The sequence below is a fragment of the Coloeus monedula genome (assembly GCF_965178545.1).
Source record: "Coloeus monedula genome assembly, chromosome: 5".
Classification (NCBI taxonomy): Eukaryota; Metazoa; Chordata; class Aves; order Passeriformes; family Corvidae; genus Coloeus; species Coloeus monedula.
In genome coordinates this window covers 42,057,924-42,079,047 of record NC_138785.1, presented here as the reverse complement: position 1 = coordinate 42,079,047, position 21,124 = coordinate 42,057,924, and the positions used below count along the sequence as shown (strand labels likewise).

General features: G+C 37.8%; 1 protein-coding gene across 1 annotated transcript in view; it reads right to left on the bottom strand.

Annotated features, from left to right (window-relative positions):
- WWC2 (WW and C2 domain containing 2) overlaps positions 1 to 21,124 on the bottom strand; it is a gene marked incomplete at both ends in the record, with an annotated part of 93,736 nt that overhangs the window by 27,141 nt on the left and 45,471 nt on the right. The window contains 7 exons of the mRNA XM_082282650.1: positions 3,778 to 4,020; positions 7,041 to 7,114; positions 8,122 to 8,268; positions 8,938 to 9,067; positions 12,209 to 12,288; positions 16,935 to 17,011; positions 17,976 to 18,179. Of these exons, the coding sequence (XP_082138776.1) occupies positions 3,778 to 4,020; positions 7,041 to 7,114; positions 8,122 to 8,268; positions 8,938 to 9,067; positions 12,209 to 12,288; positions 16,935 to 17,011; positions 17,976 to 18,179 (955 nt within the window). The remainder of the gene's footprint in view (positions 1 to 3,777; positions 4,021 to 7,040; positions 7,115 to 8,121; positions 8,269 to 8,937; positions 9,068 to 12,208; positions 12,289 to 16,934; positions 17,012 to 17,975; positions 18,180 to 21,124) is intronic.

Below are 21,124 nucleotides of genomic sequence, written 5' to 3'. Positions count from 1 at the left end.
AAGCAACTAATCTGAGAAACAAGAAACATCAACCACTGTTTTCTTACACAAAGTGAATTAACTGAATGAGATACTCAAGAGTGCCCAGAATTCACTCCCTTTGGATGTCAGATACCAGTAAAAAGACATTAAGTCCCTGATTCAGCAAAGCATGAAAAGCATTTGCTTACACCCATGCTCATTCAATGAGCAAATCTGGGTTATGCAAAGGTGAATAAGTTACCCCGAGGTCAGTGAGAGTGTGACTTCCACTCCACTGCCCACGCCACATGTGCTCTCACACTGCAGTGATGTGTTCATCTGCCAATACCTGCTAAGGCTGTTAAAAGCATACACAGTCTTTCATTCTTTGCTCAGGAAGACACACACACAAGAATTCTTGGTTTCCACACCAAGAATTATGTTCATCTATAGTATCAGACACTATTTCCTATCATTTTACTATCTATTGACGCCTTCTGTCTTAATTTAAAGCCTAATCTATCCTGCTTGTCCCAAGCAAGAATGCTCTTCAGTGTCTCTTTTGTGGCTTTTCAGTAGTGAACTATCATTTTTTTCTCAAGGAAGAGGCACAGAAATTGCTCTGTGTTCAACTACTAATGGTAGAAGACAAGAAAGGAAATAAAAGCTTAGGAATTTCTCTGACTGAAGTCCTCAAAAGACACATCTACAGCCACCTCAAGAGGGACACTATAGCAACTGAATTTGTACTATTGAACTAAAATGTTTCATTGGTTTTTGCCTCAAAAGCACAATCATTTATTTTCTTTTACTATCTTAAGGAGGTTGATAAATATAATTTATCCTTTATAATTTAGCACCTGAAAAAAAATTCTTTCCTGGAAGTAATTTGATGTACTAGTAATTAAATACAAGTGTTAATACTTGTAGGCTAACGTCAGAAAGCTGTTAGTCACAAATCACAAACACAAGCTGGGTGATGAAATCATTTGTGGAAGTTCAAAGAAATGCAGTAAGTCATTTCATTATCTCACAACAAATTGAGATTCAGAGAAAGTTCTTTCATTCTACACCAGGCCAAATGGAAAAAAGACCAACAACTCCATAGCCAAAACTTTCAGACAACGAACCTTCCCTCTTTATAGCATAAGCAGGAACTTTAAAATCCAAAAAACCCTGTGTAAACACCTAAACAACCACTGTGTTATCTATTCTGACACTGGCCTCTCTCAGTCTCTCCTGTTTGCACCCCTTCTATTTAAATTAACCTATTACTCACTGCAGAAGGGACTTCAAGTTAGTGAGACATCTTTCTCTCTTGATCTTAAATTGTAACATTGCTGAGAAGAGCAGAAGATCTTTAAAGAAGATACGTAAAAAAGTGCACATACCTCACCTTTCAATGCAAACTTAGATGGACACATTCATTTGTGACAGGCACAAGAGCAGGTGCCAGTTTTGCAGGCAACAGCACAAGCAAGTACTTAAAGCATGGACCTGTTCAAATGACTGTGTTTACTTGGGAGATACTGCCAAGGATTAAAGCAATAATGGAATCTCCCTGACAGGAACTCAGAGGCAAGAAAGTACCAAGTAGTTCTCAACAGTCCCACAATCCAGTTATTACTACACAGTTGCTTTAAGGCTTCTTAAAGCAGTCAGAGTATGCCCTGTCTCTGCCTTTTTGAAGTTGATATGTTATGATCTACACCCTCCTTCTGTAAATTGAATCCATGTACATCTACCACTGGCAATTTCAGCATCCTGCTCCAAAATAACCCGGGGCTATGCTATAATGTTTTTGTTTTAAGTCAGAGCACGTCTCCTGTTTCTTTTCCCTTTAGATATAAAAAACCCCCAAACCACTAAACCAAATGAAAGAACCCTCATCATGTTAAGTTCTGGCACAATCCACAGCTTCTTGTGCTGCTGCTTCTTTATCAGTTCCTATGAAAACACTGCAAACTGAAGGCACTCAAGAAACCTCATAGAAGAAAACGGTAATGCAACAATAGTACAATATTCTGAAGATGGCATGGCTCCTCCACTGATAATGGAGAGGAGAATCTCCCTCATCTCCAAGAAACAGAACACCGCTGATTGATTTGAAACAAATGTATTTTTTTTAAATTAACATTTCAGAAAAACTTTCATCATGTGAATCCTTCTGAAAATGAAGATTTACTTTATGTTTATATTAGACAAACCAGAAATAATCCTCAAAATAGCCCGGTGTGAAAAAATTAATGTGCCCTGAAGTCACCAAAGGAGACAGTTTTAATATTAACAGTTGAAGCTAGAAATTCACTGGACATGCGCTGGAATAACAAAAAAGCAAACCAGAACTCACCGTAAGTGCTACCTCAACCAGCAGTGCTCAACATATCTTACATTAACCTCAGGGAAAAAAAGCCTAAACCACATTTTCAGGATTAAAAACCAAAGGAAAAAAGTTTGAGGAAAAGAGAGGGAAAAAAAGGAAGCTCTAACAACTCATTCTGTCACTATACATGGAAAATTCACAATGGGGGACAATTTTACTTGTCCTTGGTACTCCATGTTTGGCATCTGACATGTATGGGAACACAGTCAGGCACAGAACTTTCTCTGGCACTAAAGCAAATCCAAACCACAAGATTCAGACACCAGCTACCTATTTATGGCTTGAGTCAAGATTTAGCTATACAACAGCATATTATCAAAATCTTAGATTCAAAATACTTATCTGTGACTGATTTTATTATTGACCCCTTATTCACCATTTATTAATGGCAGTCAGAGAGCAATAGATCCATGGTACTTTAGGTACTACTACCACAGACAGGTAGCTTCTCCTGTAAAAATATAGTTCCCTTTTCTAAAACATATTTGGATTATTAATATAATGTAGTTTAAGCTATTATAAAGTGTAGACATGTTAAGAAAAATCTTGCCTAATACACACATTTGTACTTTGTAAACAAAAAAAATCTTCCTTGTTACTCAGCTACAATTTAGGACTCAGCTTCTAATGCTATAACAGGAATTTTGCAATACAGCACTCTGGAGCAACAGCAGGTGTTTCCCAGTAAAGGGAAGTAAGAAAGCCACACAATGCCAATTGTATTACTTCAGTAAGGCATGCCATACTGATACACACAAGGACATTCTGTGTTTATTGCATTTTATGTGGGCTAGAGGTGCCCTTAAATTTATTTCCACTTAGAGCTGATGAAAAGTCCTTTTGTGACAGTCAGCTTTGATTTTCTCAAACTCTGAATATGGCTGAAAACAATTTATTGTGAGACTAGCTTCACTTACTAGTTAGATAGCAGCAAGCTAGAAAAGTTTTGCAGCAATTATGCTTCTCATCTCAACTTTTTTGGGTTTTTTTCCCCTTTTGGTTGCATTTTTGCTTGTAATAAAACTCACAATGAAAGGCTTCAGTTGTTGCAATGATCGAGATAATCTTTGTAACCTGAGTTCAAACAGTTTGCAGCTATTATCAGAAATGAGTGAATGATGTATTGCCTTCCCGCTGGTATGTTGACATTCCTCAGTTATTTAACATCTGTCACAGGCATTTTCATGCTGGTAACAAGCGCAGAGCAACTGATACTGCAGAGCACATACAGGGTGTTCACATTCTCTCACAGTATTGAAGACTTCTTTGTTTTTCTGCCCACTGGGCTAATAACAAATTTAATTAAGATCTACATAGAACAGTCACTGAAGGAAAACAGCCCATCATGGCATAGTTCAGGGTCTGCAATGAGTACAAAGGTTAGATTGCAGAAAGCAGCATTTAATGTATTTTTGCAAAAGGCAACCCCTTACCTTTCAGCAAGTGCTTGACTGGGTGTGTTTTTCACAGACACCAGCTCTTCCTCAAGCCTCTTCCTTTCTGCTTCTAGCTGCTCTAGCTCATCTTGAGTACGTTTGCGTGGTGTAATAAACTGGAGCTCCTTTAAAAGTTCTTCTTTTTCATTGATTAACATCAGTTTTTCCTTTTCCACATCCAGTGCTCCAGGCCAGGCTTCACTATCTAGCTTAGAGAGTTCAATCTTCAAATTAGCCATGCTAAAATAAAACAAGGCAGATTTGCCTGAGTCCAGCACAGCACACAAAGCCCAGGAAAGAGAGAAGTGATACAGTATTTTGAAAGATATCAGGCTATAACAACATTTTATACTCAAGGCCCTACTTTTAGTTTTGCTTCCCAAGAATGCAGGCTATGCCAGAGAATCAGGCCACATATTGAGGCCAGCAGCAATATGCATATGTGTTAAAAATTAGTTGCTCTTATTCCAGTTCAAGTAGAAGTCACAATGTTTATTAAAAGCTTTATTGAAAGAAATCTGTCTGGTAACATAGCAGTGGCACCATGCTTTACTCATTCATGAGTATGATGGATTTCTCCTACACTGTGGGAGGCCGATGGCTCCTCAGAAACAGACACGACCATGGTGAAAGAATGTGCACCATAGCAAGGTGCTCACTTCAGCAAATCTTAAGACAAAAGCATTGCTCTTCTATGCAATTGAAAAAAGGCAATGCAACAGCAGCTATCTAAAGAAAAGAGAGATGAACTCAACAGTTTGAGTTTGTGCAACTGCTGTTCCCATGGCAGTAGTGGGGGATCAAGACCACCAAAGCCCCTGAAGCCCTCAACCCATTTCCAGAAGGGTCTGGAACAACAGACTGCTAGTGATAACTAATTTGCATAGAAAGTGAGAAACATAACTCCAGGGCAAGAAAAGCTTGGTTATAAACAGATACCCCCACAGGTGCCCCAGGACCTGGGACACCCCATCAGATGGATTGATGCTGGAGCCAGAACTGGTGATGTTTGTTTTCTTTGTTTGTTTCCTTCCTTTCTCTCCCTCTCCAATTTCATTCTACCCCCTATTCAAAACCATCACCACTTGTTTATACTCAGAGGTCAGGGACTAATATCCCAATTTCCATGCCATGTGTATAATTTACTAGTAGAAGTTTTAATAATAAACTAATAGAATAGGTAAGTTTTTGCAGACTCTGACTTTTGTAATTCCTTTTTGACCATGGGCATCTATGAATCTTGGGTGCTCTTAAGGTCCACCTTAAGAGTGGAGTGCCACAACAGGCCAAAAAGGAGTATTAGCCAGATCTTCACCACATCAGGATAGGATTGTCAGCATGCTGTATCAGATCTTTTTGAATAACAATTGCAACTGAATTCAGCACAGTTATGAACACTCCACCTCTTCAAGACATTCTGCTTGCTAAGCAATGTCAAATCTGCAATGCACAAAATTATCTGGTAATTTTCAATTAGAGAAGTTCACTTACAAGATCCTCTTTATCTTAGCTATTTTACCACAAAATAATTGAGAACTTGCACATTTACTATTTCAGAAAAGAAGGTCAACACTTACTAAATTACAGAGATGGTTACAGTGACCACAATACTTGGGGGAGGGGTGTAATTAGGTACTGAGCTTTATGTGCAAACTGGTATGTATCTTCATTATTCCAAGTTACACACACTGAAATTTTGACCCATGTTCTTGGCTAAGTAATTTGTGAGAAAGAAAGATCCTGTGCTACAGTACTCCATACTCTGAGCACTGTACTGTTTCTCCTTTTTTCTCTCTTCCCCCTCCCCCAAGAGAGAAGTGGCAAACTGACTTAATTCAAGGAGGTTTTTTGTTCCTACAAAAGAAAGATAAAATGCAATGCTGGGACTTCTTGGTATCAAGACACAGTCATAAGAGAGGGTGATCAGGTTTTGGATCAATTATGCCTGAGAAACAATGCCACCTACCTGCATCTAAATGACCGTCCGAAAGTGAACGTTATGTACATGATGATTGTGAGCCAAAATCATGCATGTTCAATATTGAACAAACACAATAGCCTTGGTGTTCTTTGATGACTGCATTGATTATACAATAAGGTTTTATGATCCATGATAAGGATATAAAGGATTACTGTTGTTACTGGTCAGGATGGTAGCTACTACTCTGTATGAGGAAGTATACATTTGAAATCAGGCAAAAAAAAAGTTGTGCAGGCTCCTGCCTTTAAAACCTAAAAACAACTATGCTGTTACTTGGTACTTATAAGTTGCAAATTTATTTTTGTAGTTTTCTAAATGATCATGCCACAGTTTTCCTACTGAAATAATATTTATATCCCAGATCAAATGGCATTTTAGGCACAGTTTCATCTGGGGAAAACCACTATTTTTTTATTTTATTGCTTTGTTCAGTTCTTCATAGTAAAAATACCCAAAACTTTGGGTGTGGAATAATGCTTAGATTTCTATTTCCCTTAAGTTACAAAGTACCTCCACAACAAAAACAATAACGCTTCTGAATAGCTGACAATTAGTTTGGCGACAAGTATCAGAAAATATTACCACACAAGAGAGCTATCCCAATAGTAAATCTTGTCCCAGTATTATGCAGCACTTCTGGGACACCAGAAGATGCCAACTGAACTCTGAATGTTCTGCTTTCTGATGCCCATTTTTCAGTGCTGTGGCAATTCATCAGGATGGCACCACTTTCATGGGCAAGCACCACAGAACTTTATTTGAAAGGCACTCCACATTCATCAGTGGACCAGTTCCTGACTTCTTTACTCCTCATGTTAAACTAACAAAAAAGAAGCCAACCCATAGTGATAGCAAGTTTTTAAATTATCTAAAGTCCCAGGGGAAAAAAGAAATAATTAAGCCTACTAAATCTGCACTGGAAGTCTGAAGCAGCTCTAAAACTGACAAGCCTACAGTGGTACAGTAAAGTGAAATGATGATCCCGAAGAAGGATATAATGGACATAAATAACCTGGCGACTGCTTTCATCACAAAGCCAGCTCATTCTATTCCCTTAATCCTGGAACTGCCAGTAATTTGTCACGGTTTTAATTCTGTTTCTTTACATATCCAGCTTAGCACTAAGGAACAGCCGCAGCGCTCCCGAGCGCGGCAGCCCCCGGAAAGGCGCGTGGCGGTGCCGCCCGCTGGATGTCGCTGCGAGCACGGCGTTGGAGCCGCGGGCACCGGGCACTGCCGGCCCCGCGCTGCGGCCGCACGCTGCCACTGACCCCGTTACCTTCGCTTGGCCTCTTCGTACTGCAGACTGAGTCTGACCTTCTCTGCTAAATTCGATCTACTTCTTGCTCCAATCTGTTGAGGGAAAAACCAACCAAACAAAACAAATAGGCTCGTTACTGTGCAAAGCTTTTAAACGAACCAACAAAACCTAGGCAGAGGCTAGAAAAATTACAGTTGAAAGAAAAATAAAATTACCCCCCCCACCTCTGCAGCCAGCTCCCCACTTGATGTTAAATGCCTAGCTGAGATCTCATCTACTCAGATGTACAAAACAGTGCTGTTTTCTTCTGAGCCATTTCATATATTTTTAACTACTGTACCACCAATTGCCCATATTCCATCACAGTAAAGCCAGAGCATTTTCAAAGAATTCTTGCAGTGAGCGCACCAAAAATTCTGATCTCCTACTATGAATTCTGTTGAACTCAGAATTTAGAACTATGTCAGCGCATTTCTAAGTTAGACTTTAATAAATTTGTTACAAAACATAGACAAGCTCTTTGTCTGGAAAACCTTGTACACTGTCTTTCTTACAAACTTAGCTTGCAGAACTTCAAAGAAGGTATCAAAATTAAACAGCCTTCTGTATGTAAAATATATCATCAGTGAAACAAGGTTATACTAAATCACTGAAAAAGTAGTTCCACAAACAGTTTTTCATCTGTGTGAAATGAAATTGTGCATTTAAATTCTGATATCTTTTCTCCTGAAAATTAAAAAAAAAAAAAAAAATCTTAATATTTAATTAGGTCTGTAAGGTGAAACATATCCTATAGACAGATCAAAAAAAAAATACTATCCACTTCTGATCTTCACTGTACTGGAACTATTTGACTGAATCAGATTGTCATAAATGCTTCATGACAAATGTATAAAGTTCATCTGAATCTTGACTTAAAATTCAAGGGCAAAAAATCAGAAAAGCAATTCCAGTGTGAGTGATTCTAAGTAATTCTGTGAAACAAATATACATATATATGCTATCTGCAACACTGAACAGCCATTTGATTCCTATTCCATTAACTGTAGCATTCTGCTTCAATTTTTCTTTACACTGGACAAAATGGAAAAAAGCTCACCTCACCAGAAATGTCTGTCTGAGACCCTGTATCCAGAGTTTGTCTGGGAAAACACAGCTGGGAGTTTACAGAACTGGAACTCAAGTCTGGTTCAGATGTTTCAGTGGTTTGATCAATATTGAATTTTTCCCTCAGCTTTACAAGACTCTGTCCAGGAATTAAAGAAGGAAGTGGCATTAAAGTTCCTTTGCTCTTTACCATGTTTATACCAGTTTATCTCCAAAATATATTTACATAAAAGACTCCACTACAAAAATTCTGGGTTTATTTCATATTAAGCAGCCCATCCTTTTAATCAAGCCATTGGTAGGTGACACTAAGGGTGACCAACACCTGTAAGAATGGAAAAGCTGCTCATTTGGGTTTGTGTCTGTTTTGGGACTTTGTGTTTTTTAAATTGCCAACCAATTATGTATTTTGCTGATTAAAAAAAAAAAAAAGAAATCTGCTTTCAGAAATGGAAATAGGACAATTTAGATTAGGAAAACTTTCATTGATTTAAAAAATGGTCAGGCATTTCAGCATGTACCAATTTTGTCCACTTAATATTCTAAATTGTGCTTTAGAGGTAACATGTGCATTGTACCTTACATACAAGTTCCAAAAAAATCTCTATTCTCTAACATAGAGCAGCTCTTTGAACTAGGAATGTCACAGGCTTCAGTTTCTGCATCTGAAAATTTATGTTAATGCTAGTTTGGCTCAAAGAATTTTGAGAATTCCTTAAAAGTATAAAATGCAAAGTATTTATCATCAGGGAAGTGAGTCATGTTAAAACAAATCCACAACAAAACTTGCATTAACCAATCCAAATACCTTCATTAAATCTTGTTTTTCTCTCTCGCCTGAACTGATCGCCTTTCTGATGGACTTCAGTTCCTTCAGGATGGCTTTGGCCTCACACAGTTCATACCCGCTCTGGCCTCCAGACATTTTTTGGTCAATTCTGTGGAAAGAGAGAATATAATAGCAGATAGAGAAAATCATACTAATATCTCTGCTGTTCTACTTCAGACAGAAGCAGAGTTAGAGAACAGAAGGGAAGGAGATGAGGTACCGTTTGCTGCAACAGACATGGAAAGGAAAAATGCCATTGAAATCTCCATTCAAATACAACTTAATCCTTGGCAAAAATGTCAAGGAGCACAGAGTTATTGCTGACAATACTGTCAAAATTCCCATTCCCACCGTAACACTCTGCAGCACAGAAGCAGCTTTTGGGTACATCTTTCATACTAATAACTGTTTGTGCTCTTTACAGAAGCAGAATTTATTACAAGTAGTATCCTTCCACCCAAACCCACACTGGGACACAGGCAGACAGGCAGGCTTCTTGGTACTAATCAGCCTTTCTGAGCAGAAACATAACCAGCACCATTCTTGTCTCAGCTTCCCTCTAGTTTGCCCTAATCCTGGGCATTAACCGTCTCGAACAGCTGTTCTGCTCAGCCAGCCACCAGGCTCTCTTTATTCACAAAATCTCTGGATAATTAATACCATATGTCATAGATTGGACGATTCATTAAATTCCTGAACTACCAGTGATTTTAGAAACTGCAACTTGAAAATAGTAAAACAACGCTCCCCTAAACTTGGAGATAAAAAAATGATTCATTTCAGTATTTCCATATTTCCCTCAAGAACTACAGTTTGTAAACACATTTCTCTGTCTCTAGTTTAACTGAATATTTCATAGCATCATGGAAGTGACTGCAGCTGTGCTTCAAAAATTAAAACCAACCAACAGACACCCTGACAAAAATCAAGCATTTAGTAGAGAATAAATTCTTCTATAATACAGTTGGTTTTCTGTTTTTTGTCATCATCCATCATCTTTGCTGGAAGTTAACAACCTTGTGAGTGAGGAATGAACAGATCAGAAGTGATCACAAGCATCCCCTGCAAGAACAGCAACTTGCACAAAACACCTGTAATTGTATTCTATTTTTCTCCAAGTTTTGGCCACAAAAACATCAAAGTTCTAAAGTAGTCTGTAAAGCTGCGAGCATGTCTGTTCTCCTTTCTCTACATTCCAGTTTTCGTACAAACTAAATTGCACTTAGGTAAGGAAATTACCTCTGTGACTTGCAAATCATTCCTATTCAAGGCTATATTTGTTTCAGCTTGAAAGTTCCTCAAACTCTTTCATAGGTAGGCACTTACTGTCTGACAATTCACAATTTTTGGTAACTTACCAGGTTGCCAAAATCAAATAGATACAGGATACACCAACAATTGGGATCATGAATGAACAGTTGGGTAATACACCACATGCTGTCTAGTAATATGACATGCCACATTCAAATTGCAACTGCTTTATTCTGTATGCAATTAAGATAGACAAGAAGGATCCCTGATATGTAAGATATTCCATCATCCTGTTTTAAATTAATGGGATTAGTACTGTTTGAAAGTGGCTGACTGAATTTTAAAAACAAACGTCCATTGTGTTTCTGTGGAATGCTGTTGACAGTTTCTGAAACATGCTTTGGATTCCTATCAAAATGGCTTGTGAGCAAGCAGCTTTAAAACAATACTTCATTGTTGAATTAATATAATAAAACCAGCATGACTGGCTAACCTTTAATCCTGGGACAGCAGCACGAGTTTTTATTACCTTAAGCTTTAGAATCAATTATGTCTTTCTTCTTCTAAATTTTACTACAAATGAGATCTGATTCATGGTTAAATTCAATCAACTATCCTTGCTGGTCTTCATACATTTAAATAACAGACAAATCTTACATTTCTGTTTTAGTCAAAATGAAGGAGGATAGAGACTTAACTGGCATCTTCCTAATGTGGTGAGGATTTTCAGTTCTCAGTTCACCTCAAGCTCTTCATACAAAACCCCCACATTTTTCCTCTATTTTTATATGTCTGTAATGATAATTGGTCACCTCCTGGACCAGATTTTCTTTCTCTCAGTTAAAAAAAATGCCTGTTTTATGGAACTGATCTATCAGAATACACAGGCAATGTCCTACAAGATATCTTGGTTATAACTGGGAACTGAACTCCAATCTCTTAGCTCCAAACATAGATGCTGTGTCATCCTTTGCAAATAACTACTCCGCATTTAGTCCTCTACCTGGACTTTTCCCACCTTTTGTCCATTCTCCGTATATGTTCTGCAAGCTCTCCAGGACAGAGATTATTACTTATCTGACAGCATCCTGCCGAACACAGGAGGTCCTGAGGAAAAGGGTAAATGTATCCAGACAACATTACACTAATGCTGCAACATTGCTTCTGCTGCTGGAACTAGTGCACTAAGAGCAAACAGCTCAGCATTTTACTGTGGAAATGTATCCTTAATGTATGGGTACACACCACAATGTGGGAAACAGCTAGCATTAATAAATTTCTCTTCACATTAGTCAAAGAAAACACACTTGTTAGCAAGGTTTCCTGCGCAGCATGTTCTTTATGGTGACAATTCCAGAAATGTTTAATATTTTAGGGCCTAATTTTGTAAGGCAGGAGCAGCAGGGAGTTCTCAGACTGAAAAAAATTCATTTGCTAGTAATCTAACTGGATAAATACCCAGAAAGCTCACCCGGTTCAGCATCAGCCCTTTGGACACCAGGCATCCCAGCAACTGGAACAAAGAAAGTCAGGCCTCTAATCCTCAAATTGTGACTAATTTCCAACCCTGCAGTGTTGTGTACCATTCATACCTCCAAGAACAGCACCTTTCTCTCTTGCTCTCTTTTGAGAGTGGTGGGGAAGGAGGAAAGAAAGACCTAAGTACCTTTTCAAAATTAAAAAAAAAAAATTAAATTGGACACACAAAGCAGCTAATTTTGTCCTTGGGACCCCGACCCCTGCCCTTCTTTCCGCCTCTTTGCAGCACAAGCTACCCCATGGAAAAAAAAATTAGAGGGGAGACAAATTTCTCATGTTAACACTTGCACAAAGGGGTTGCCATCTCTACAGATTTCCTGTTTCCTAACTACAACAGAGTTACTAGATTCTCCTTTTCTGCCACAGTAATTCTCTCAGATACAACAGATGCAATTCCATGCCAAAGAAAAGAAATCAGGTGACTGTATTAAGTCAGTTTCTACTATTTTCATTTACTCACTGTTGCAGTGTTTCAAAGCCCTGCTCCTTGTACAGCAGCTCTTGCTTCATCTGAGAGAGTTCCCTCTTCAGCTTCTTAACCTTGTGTTAAATCAAAGCAAGAATTAGAAAGATGCTCTTGTTAAACGATGTAACACATGGCTTTGAACAATTAATGTATGCTCTACATCAGATGAGAGAAAAAGAGTAAATTGCTCTACTGACACACATTAAAAAAAAAGAAGATCTGTTCACTTCCTGATGTCTATGGGCAACATGCTTTAGTATTAAAGGGACACAAGCAGATTAAATCACATTCCTTATTTGTATTGATACCACACTGTGTTATTAAACCTGAGAGAACTTTAACAAGTAATTTACTTCTCACTTGTTAAGCATGCATTCCAACTGTCCTACAGGGACATGCCTGTTTACTTTTAGTCTTATTATATTTTCACTTTTTAATTCCTGGAAGCTCTTCAGTCATTTGCACTGTAAAAGACAAAATGGACTCTTTTTTTCCCTAAGAATCATCCTTTCTTAGAAAGCTTTACAGACACTGAGTCCCTAAATACATAATACACAATCATTTAATCCAAAGACAACAATCCCAAAAGACATTCAAATCACAAATATATGTGTCTATTTAATAAAAATGTCTTCGGAAAATATTCCCTACTTTCCCTCAATTTGAATGGTCAATTGCTTCTTAACCTTAATATTCCTATTTCAGATGTCAGCAGATATGAGCACACTACAAAATATTTATTAATCAAGATTAAATTTAAAAATCCTCCATTTAATTTTTAATGTCATATTTCCCAAAAGTATGAAACAAAGTTTTAGGAACCACCTAAAAATGAATGTACTTGAACACAAATTAATCATCAGCATACCCACAGAGACAAATGCCTCCTTGAAGTGTGGAGTCCAATATTTTGGTATTTATATGTCTACAGCTAGCTCATTTGTACACCACATACTAACCAGATATTGTTAGGCTTTCTAATTTTCCAGTCATTGAGGTGAAAAAAGAAAAAGCTAAAAGTTCACTGCTGTCACCTACCTCTGTAAAATTCTTGCTTGTTTTTATAAGCTCCTCAGATATTCAACTCTTGAAAAATGTATTATATTAATATCAAGAATTTAGACCACTTTAACTGAAATTAATTTCAGAATATATATCCAAGATATTTTGTATACAAATCCCCCTAGACTTCCTACTTGCTGATATTCTTCAAATAAATTTTTTTTTTAAATAATTAAAAAAAAAAAAAAAAAAAAGTACGATTCCCAGCATGCCAGGTGACTAAAAGCACTCAGCATCAGCAGCCACTGCAGCTTTCCAAGAGACTTAAAATGTTTAAAATTTCTAAAATAACTAGTGATTTACACGGTCTTTGTAAGGGTTTGTGAATGATACTTAAGACATTCCAGCTTGCAGTTTCTGGCTAATGTATTTTCTGTGACAGAAAGAAAATCCTTTTAATCTCCATTTTCTTGAAAGCAAATCTGTTCTCTGGATGAGGGGTTAGGTTCAGGCTTTTGGAAACTATCATACTATCATCACTAGTTGCTTTACTTGACAGAAAACTGTTTTTATTTTGACCATACTAAACAGTTAGTGTGACAAATAGATAATTTCTCTAAGTATACATTCAGTGCTCCTTAGCTATTTTCTCCTTGACTAGTATGAAAACTCCAAGAATAATTTCTCAAGTGTTCTGATCAAGGTTAAGGAAAATGAACAGATACCACCTCTATGTTCCACCTAAGGTGATATGTAAAGTATGAAAAAAAAGTTTTCTGAAAAATACAGAATGGCTAAACAAGTCCAAATTTTTCTGAAAAATACAGAATGGCTAAACCTTTTCCTTTCAAAATCAGAAACATGCATTTATATTAATAGCAGAAGGCACATTTGATTTCGACTTAGAGGACTGGATCTCTCAGAAACTCTTACATTTTTCCTCAAGATCATCTTCTGAGTGTCCTCTGCTGTACTTCATCATCATTTCATTATGAAGAAATGTGAGTTGGGTGCATTATCCTAGAAGGATGTGACCTACATCATAATATAGCCTCTGTGTTTACTGCATCATCCCTGCATTAAACTATTCTTAGGCTCCTTGTCTTCTCCTTCAAAACTTTCATATAATTCCTGCTTTTTCACAACTCATCACTTGTTTTAACATTCACCCCCTTCCTACTGCTTCTGCACATCATCTTCAGTCACTTGACAGATCTCTCTTTCCTGCTCCTAAGCGCATCTTCAAGCGGGCTCCTGTGCTAAGCCCTTGCTATTCCCAGCACTCGAGTACTAATGGAACAACACAGCCACCCGCCCCAGCCCCTCCAGCCCTTGTTATTTTACAAAGGTGCATTCCCTACTCACTTGCTGCATATGCGTAAAACTGACTGGGATCACATATGCTTTGTGCTGTTGGAGTTATCTTACTGATTACTAATTAAGACCCCAAATGGCCCCACTCAAAGTCTACTGCAGGATCTGATCCCTCAGTTTTAGTCTGGTGAGAAAAATATTTCTTTCCTGCTCATTTTATTTAACAGCTGTCTGATTTCTGTCATATTTTCTCCACAACCTATTGCACAATAGGAAGTTCATGTACCCAGAAGGCTCTGTTACATATGTAACATGCATATGTTACACACAGCTAACAAGGAAAAGGCCAAAGGCCAATTCTGACCTTCCTCGAATGCTGAGTTTCCCCCCTCCAGCCACCATTAACCTGATGATGCCAGTAACCCTCAGATACTGGGAGACAGAGAAACAGCTTTAGTACAACTGCTCTAACAATGTGCAAAATTTAAGTAGCTGGCTAGCAGCTTACTAATGACTAACTTTGTTTCTCATTAAGTCCATGCATGCAAATACTGCAAAATGCCCAAAGTTGGCATACTACCAAGCATCTTCAAACATTCAAGTAAGGGTGAACTATGATAACAGCCATACCTCTCTTGCCATCTTCCATGACAACCACTTTCCAGCCCTAGCATCACAGGGTTCCAGTTTTTCTTATCTCAATTTTCATATCCAGTGGCTTTGGATGACCACACACTTTATGCTGATACAGATACTCTCGGACTGCACCCTTCTAAACTCTGCAGACAAGATTGAGGTCACCTATTTTAGGCACATATGCAGGACTTTGCAATGCCAATAAATCAGGTGTTGGGAACCAGCAGGATATTAGGCTCCTTGACTGCAAGAAACAATGAGGACAGCACCTCCAAAAAGTGAATTACTGTGATTAACATATCTGACTCTCTCCTCGGTGAGCAATTTGTAGATCTGCAGTCAATGGTAGTGAGAAAAAGTGAGCACAGGACCATGCCTGAATTTTCCCCTCTTTGCCAAGTGGATGACTGTATTTAAATTTCATCATGTGTTTTGTTCTTCAACAACACTGTTAATTTCCTAAATATACTGGTGATTGCCTTGCCAAACGAAACATCTGTTATTCCTCCACTCATTTTAGAAAGAGGCTATTGCCTTGTCTCTTCTTTCTTGTTCCTGAAAAGGTCCTTACTGCTTTTGATTCTCTCTACTAAGCTTTCAAAATTTCTCTTCCCACCTCCAGCAGTTACTCCCCTCACCAACCACCATCCCTCTGCCTTAATGGATAAGGCACTACAAACTGAGATTGGTAAGGATGAACAGAAGAAGAAGAAGTAGTCAGGAGGGCAACATCCAGATAGGAGTTTTGGAGTGCATTCCACTCCTGATTTATACTGGGTTTTAAAAGTTTAATGAGTTATTCCACAGTTCCTTTTAGACATTAATTGTTTAGATTCCTAATCACAACTCTTACTGCAGGTGAAGGAGGATGTTACTCTCTGAGGCTTCTATGAGTGCTGCTCTGTGCAGAAACCAGGAGAGGGCAATGGAAGAGCTGAGTAAATGCTGTCACTTGTGCTGCTTCTGCTCCCCCAGAGTCTGTATTCCAGCCCGCAGGAAGAACTATGCTGTGAGGTGCTGTCTTTTTAACCTGCAGGCTTCGATGTAATTTTTTTCATTACTAACTACAGAAAGTCTGGGCTAATCCATAAAGCATTATATGCTACTGAAATAAGTGAAATCCCTATAGATATTTTAAATGCCTTCCACTCTATTTCATTCTTATTCAAGATAAACTCACTAGGGACTACCCTGTGAATGGATGTTCTTTATATGGAGTTTGTTACTGACTATACTGAACACAGCTGACCAAATTATGGATTTGTGTTCGTTAGCAATTTCAAAATGCAAACACAAACTTTCATCCTTGATCTGAACTGCTCCATTTTGACACAACAGAGGCATTTTACACCATTATTGAAAAGTTTTTATTTTTCAAACCAACAGAAACTTCTGAGGCAGTTCAAGTAGCTAATGATGCATTTCTCACAGAAGAAATGTTGTGTAAAAACAGTCATCTACCTGCAGCTCACCTTAGCCTACTACTTTTCTATTTTTACTCTTCCTTTAAAAAACAAAAGCATACAAGTGAAAATAGTGATCAGATTTATTTAAATATATCTGTCAAAGTTTCCCAGAAATGTGTTATTTGAAAATACCAGAGACAGCTTTAAAAATTAATTTTAAACCTTTGAATGGTATCTAATTAGAATATTAGGAAGTTTCTGTACCAGGATACAAGATACATCTGCTAGTTCAAGCTATACTTATGCTGTAATCATAAACTTGGCAGACAGAATCCAAATGAATATGAGTTAGGGACTCTCACCCTTAATCTTGTAGTGGAGATTTCAGCCTTCAGAATGTCAGGGTCATACTTTGTGCTTGATGAAGAGCCTGAAAACACTTTTTCAAAAAAGATAAAAAAGACAAGTATTTAAGTATCTTAAAATCACTAATTAGTCCCTTCCTTGATGAATTCACATTGAGCAAAAACCTAGAATGTGCACAAAAACATATAATACTTTAAAAGCTAGCCTTTTATAGAGTAGTCATCATTGCAGCATGGCAATAATTACTGAATAATCAAAATTTCCCCTTTTTTCCCCTACCACTATATAGTATCTCTCCTCATTTGCTTTTCCCAGGATCCTGAAGTAGAACCTCGTTCTCCCTGACTTTCTATTCCTTCTTTTCTGTTCCTATTCTTCTAGCTGAGCCATCTTGCAATCACTTTCTTCCTGAAAGTTATAATTTCTAAGGAGATCTCAGGAAAGCAGATTTATTCAGAAGTCTCAGAGATCTTGCACTCAGTTCTTCCACAGATGTACATGCTCCTTTCATACACTATCTGCTTCTAGGAGAGGTGCTTGGTCAATAACAGGCCTCTGACTGTGCTTTACCAGATGCTGATTCCCTGCCCAAGACAACAACTTGTATCTCTACTGGGCCCCTGGTCACAGCATACAGGCTACAAAATTACTGTCTGCTCTTCCTATACATCAGCAACACATTTCCTTCTTGGTCTATTGCAGACACCTGTCAGCACAGAAGGGTCACTACAGCAGGCAGCCAGGAAGGCAAGAGATCCTATTCACTTTGAACCTAGATTTGGCAGAGTTTTGTCTCAACAGACTGCATGACAAAATAGATTTCAGAGCCAACTGCTCTAAATCATGGCTCAAAGGAGGCCAATTGTATCAGAGAGAAGAGCAGAATATCTTTATCTTAAATAAATAAATAATGTAGGGATGCTAACTCTAAAAAAGCCAGAGTACAAGGTGTTCCTAGCAAACCTTGAAAACTTATCCTAAAGAGAAACAAGGCAAGAGATAAAAAGAAATTACATTGTATTCTCTACTGTACTTACAGCTTGTACGAGAGCTTGATTTTTCTTTGTAGGCGCCATTCAACCGTACATACTCATCCAGTGCCAGTGCTAGTCTCTGTTCTTTCACCTGGTACAGCTCCTTCTGCGTACTGAGAGCATCCTGAGCTATGGTAAGATAATCTTTTAACATTCTCTCTTGTTCTTGCCGCCATTGTTTCCTGGGATCTTCTATTTGTGTTGTTTCTTTACAGGAGAAAAATAAATGATTTAAAGAGACCTCTGTTGAAACCCATTGACAACTAAAATTGCTTCTTTCTCTGTAATTCACAGAGTAGTCTAAACCATAGTTTGCCTTTGGTTACTAAGCAGATGTGTCACTTCCTCTGCCACAACAGTGCGTGTAAGAAACAGAATTCAAGGGATCCGTTGCAAAACTAGAAATTAGAGTAAAATAGGCAAATGCTTATACAGATCATCCCCATGTTGTCAACCTTGAATTAGCAACATCCTAAAACTCAAAAAGAAAATATTTTTTGCATCAGAGTATTTGGAAGCAACAGGATGAACAGTGTCTTTCAATGAAATCTTAAAACAATGCATTTCTGAACAGAAACTAAAAACAGTCTTAGCTATTACATTTTTTCAACTCCCTTCCTTCCCACTTCATTATTTTTTACAGCTATATGTTATTCATGTTTTTAGTGGTCATCTCTCTCCTTTCACTCTATAAAAACAATTTTAACTTTCCCCCTGTAACTGAACTAATAGATCATTAACTCTACAGCTCACCTCGCCTATCCCTATGTCTGCGAGACATCTGATCCAACACACAACTGTCTTTATGGCCAATAGACAGAGAGGGCTGCCCTCAGAGGGTACTTCTGCCTGTCAAAGACAGGTGTCCAAGATATTTGGGACCAAACTGCTTTTTTGAGGTGTCTCCTTCTTTTCATCGACTACTCAGGTAATAAAAATGAGTCGGCTGGAACAGGCCTTTAATTTACAAATGGCTTCAGGTAACATTTTAACTTCAGCAGCCACACAGAACACCGACTTGCATAGGATACATAGACAAGAGGATCAGACATAACAGAATGGTGTATAAAATCAATCTAACTAAAGATTTTAAGATTTTCTTTTTAATGTAAACATAAAAAGAGGACTATATATGGTTGAATGTTCAAACTTATCAATATTTCTTGACTTAGTTCAGCACTTTTTGAAGCTGTACAATGAATACTCTTCCTTTAAAACGGTACTAAAAATATTCTTGTAAGACATAGCCATGAAAAGTCTGAAATCTAAATGCAAATGTGCACCACTCAGGCTCCTAAGTTACATACTGTAAATCTGCATAGATCTACAGAGATAAAAAGTAACATTCAGTACCAAAATATTTAAGTGCAAAGTATTCACTTCAGAATTTTTCTGCAAAAGTAGGAGGCACGTTTATTTTCTGCGTTAGATGTCTGCCACTTTAGTCCTCTGAATTGCTTTACTGTGGGAACCAATGCAGGGGGGAAAAAATGGGAACAAGTGGCTGAAATGTGGAGAGAAAAAAGAACTGCAGCCGAACCAATGTAATTGCTCTAAACTGTAGCTGAAGTGCACTCTTGGGAGAAGGCACTCTTTCAACTCCATGTAAGAAAACAGATCTTGTAACAGCAAAACCTGACAGGGACAGGTTCTGGTTAATAACAATTTCTAGTAGTGACTAACTACCATTTTTTCAAAAGGTTTTTCTTTTGTTAATACCACATAAACAAAAGGACATGCAAAGAAAAAGCAGAATCCCATAAAACGAACCCCATAAATCCTAAACTGACAATCTCCATGGAACTCTTGATGCTTTTAAAAACAATTAAATACATAAACACCCTCCCTCCACCATTTACAATTGTGACATTCCTACTTGGGAAAGGCATTTCTCAGATGTACAAAATGAATGCATAGAGAGTATAACCTACACAAACCCAAGTGTGGTGCACAAAAGATTAAAGCAGAAAAGCTTTATACACAGTTGGTTTTCCAATAACCCCAAAAGGAACACTCTCTCAAAAAAACTAACTATAGCTACAGCCACACATACACATATATCCGTGGTTATAGCCACCTGCTCTTTTACACAAAGATATTGGGCACACAAAGAAGCAAATCAATACCTTTTCTCTCCTAAATGGTCAACACATGTTCCTATCTGTGCCCCCTTATTGTTGTTGTGCTTTAACACACTCCACATTCACAGTTATTTACACAAGATAAGAAGTGCTGGTTTCCAGATTTGTCCTTTTTTGTGAAGCAGGATGAAGAGCATGAAGCAGGATTCTCATGGGTCAATGATCAAATACGATAAATGCAGTTATGGTGGTTTTTTAGATGAATGTAATGACGTGATTGTGTTTTAAGAGTGCAACCAGCAGACACCAAATAATCTTACAAGATTGGAAGGTCTCATCTTCGAGCATGTTGTAGGTAATTGCTTTGTAGGTTTTAAGTGAGGATTGCTCAACATGCAGCCCAAAGACCAAATGTAGCCTGCAGAGCTCTAAAACGTGGCCTACAGATGCCCTGTCCTTGTGACTGCAAGAGAAGGACAAAGCTGATCAACAGCAGATTATTTTGTATTGCTGACAAATACAATCAAACATTTCCTTTTTGCCTCTCCAAGCTGCAAGTATAAAACAATACTAGGATTATATGAGCTAGCATCTTTTATACTGATAGTCATAAATGAGTTAAAGGTGACCCTGCATTTCAAAAAATTGCACACTGTAATTTCAGGATATCAACGTTTCAGTATTTGCCTGTGTAGGTACACAGGTCAAATTTGACTGGTCAAATTACTCTCAGTCAATTCTATCTGCACATATTTATTCTGGAACAAATGCTTAGTTGTGAAAATACATCACCATGGAAAAAGCAAAGCGGTATGGAATGACTATCCTAGAATTGTTACTCAACTTTTACCAAACACAGAAAACTCTGAAGAATTTTACTCTGTATACCTCTTAAGTATTATGAATTAAAAAACCAAAAAAAGCATATCACTTGTCTGGCAAGTTGTTTATATATATATACAAACGTATACATATTTCTAGAAACATGTGCTTGTATAGCAGCACATATGTTTGTTCATCTATACTTTTCAGTTATCTCAATTTTCACCAGTAGGTTTACCCCACAGAGGA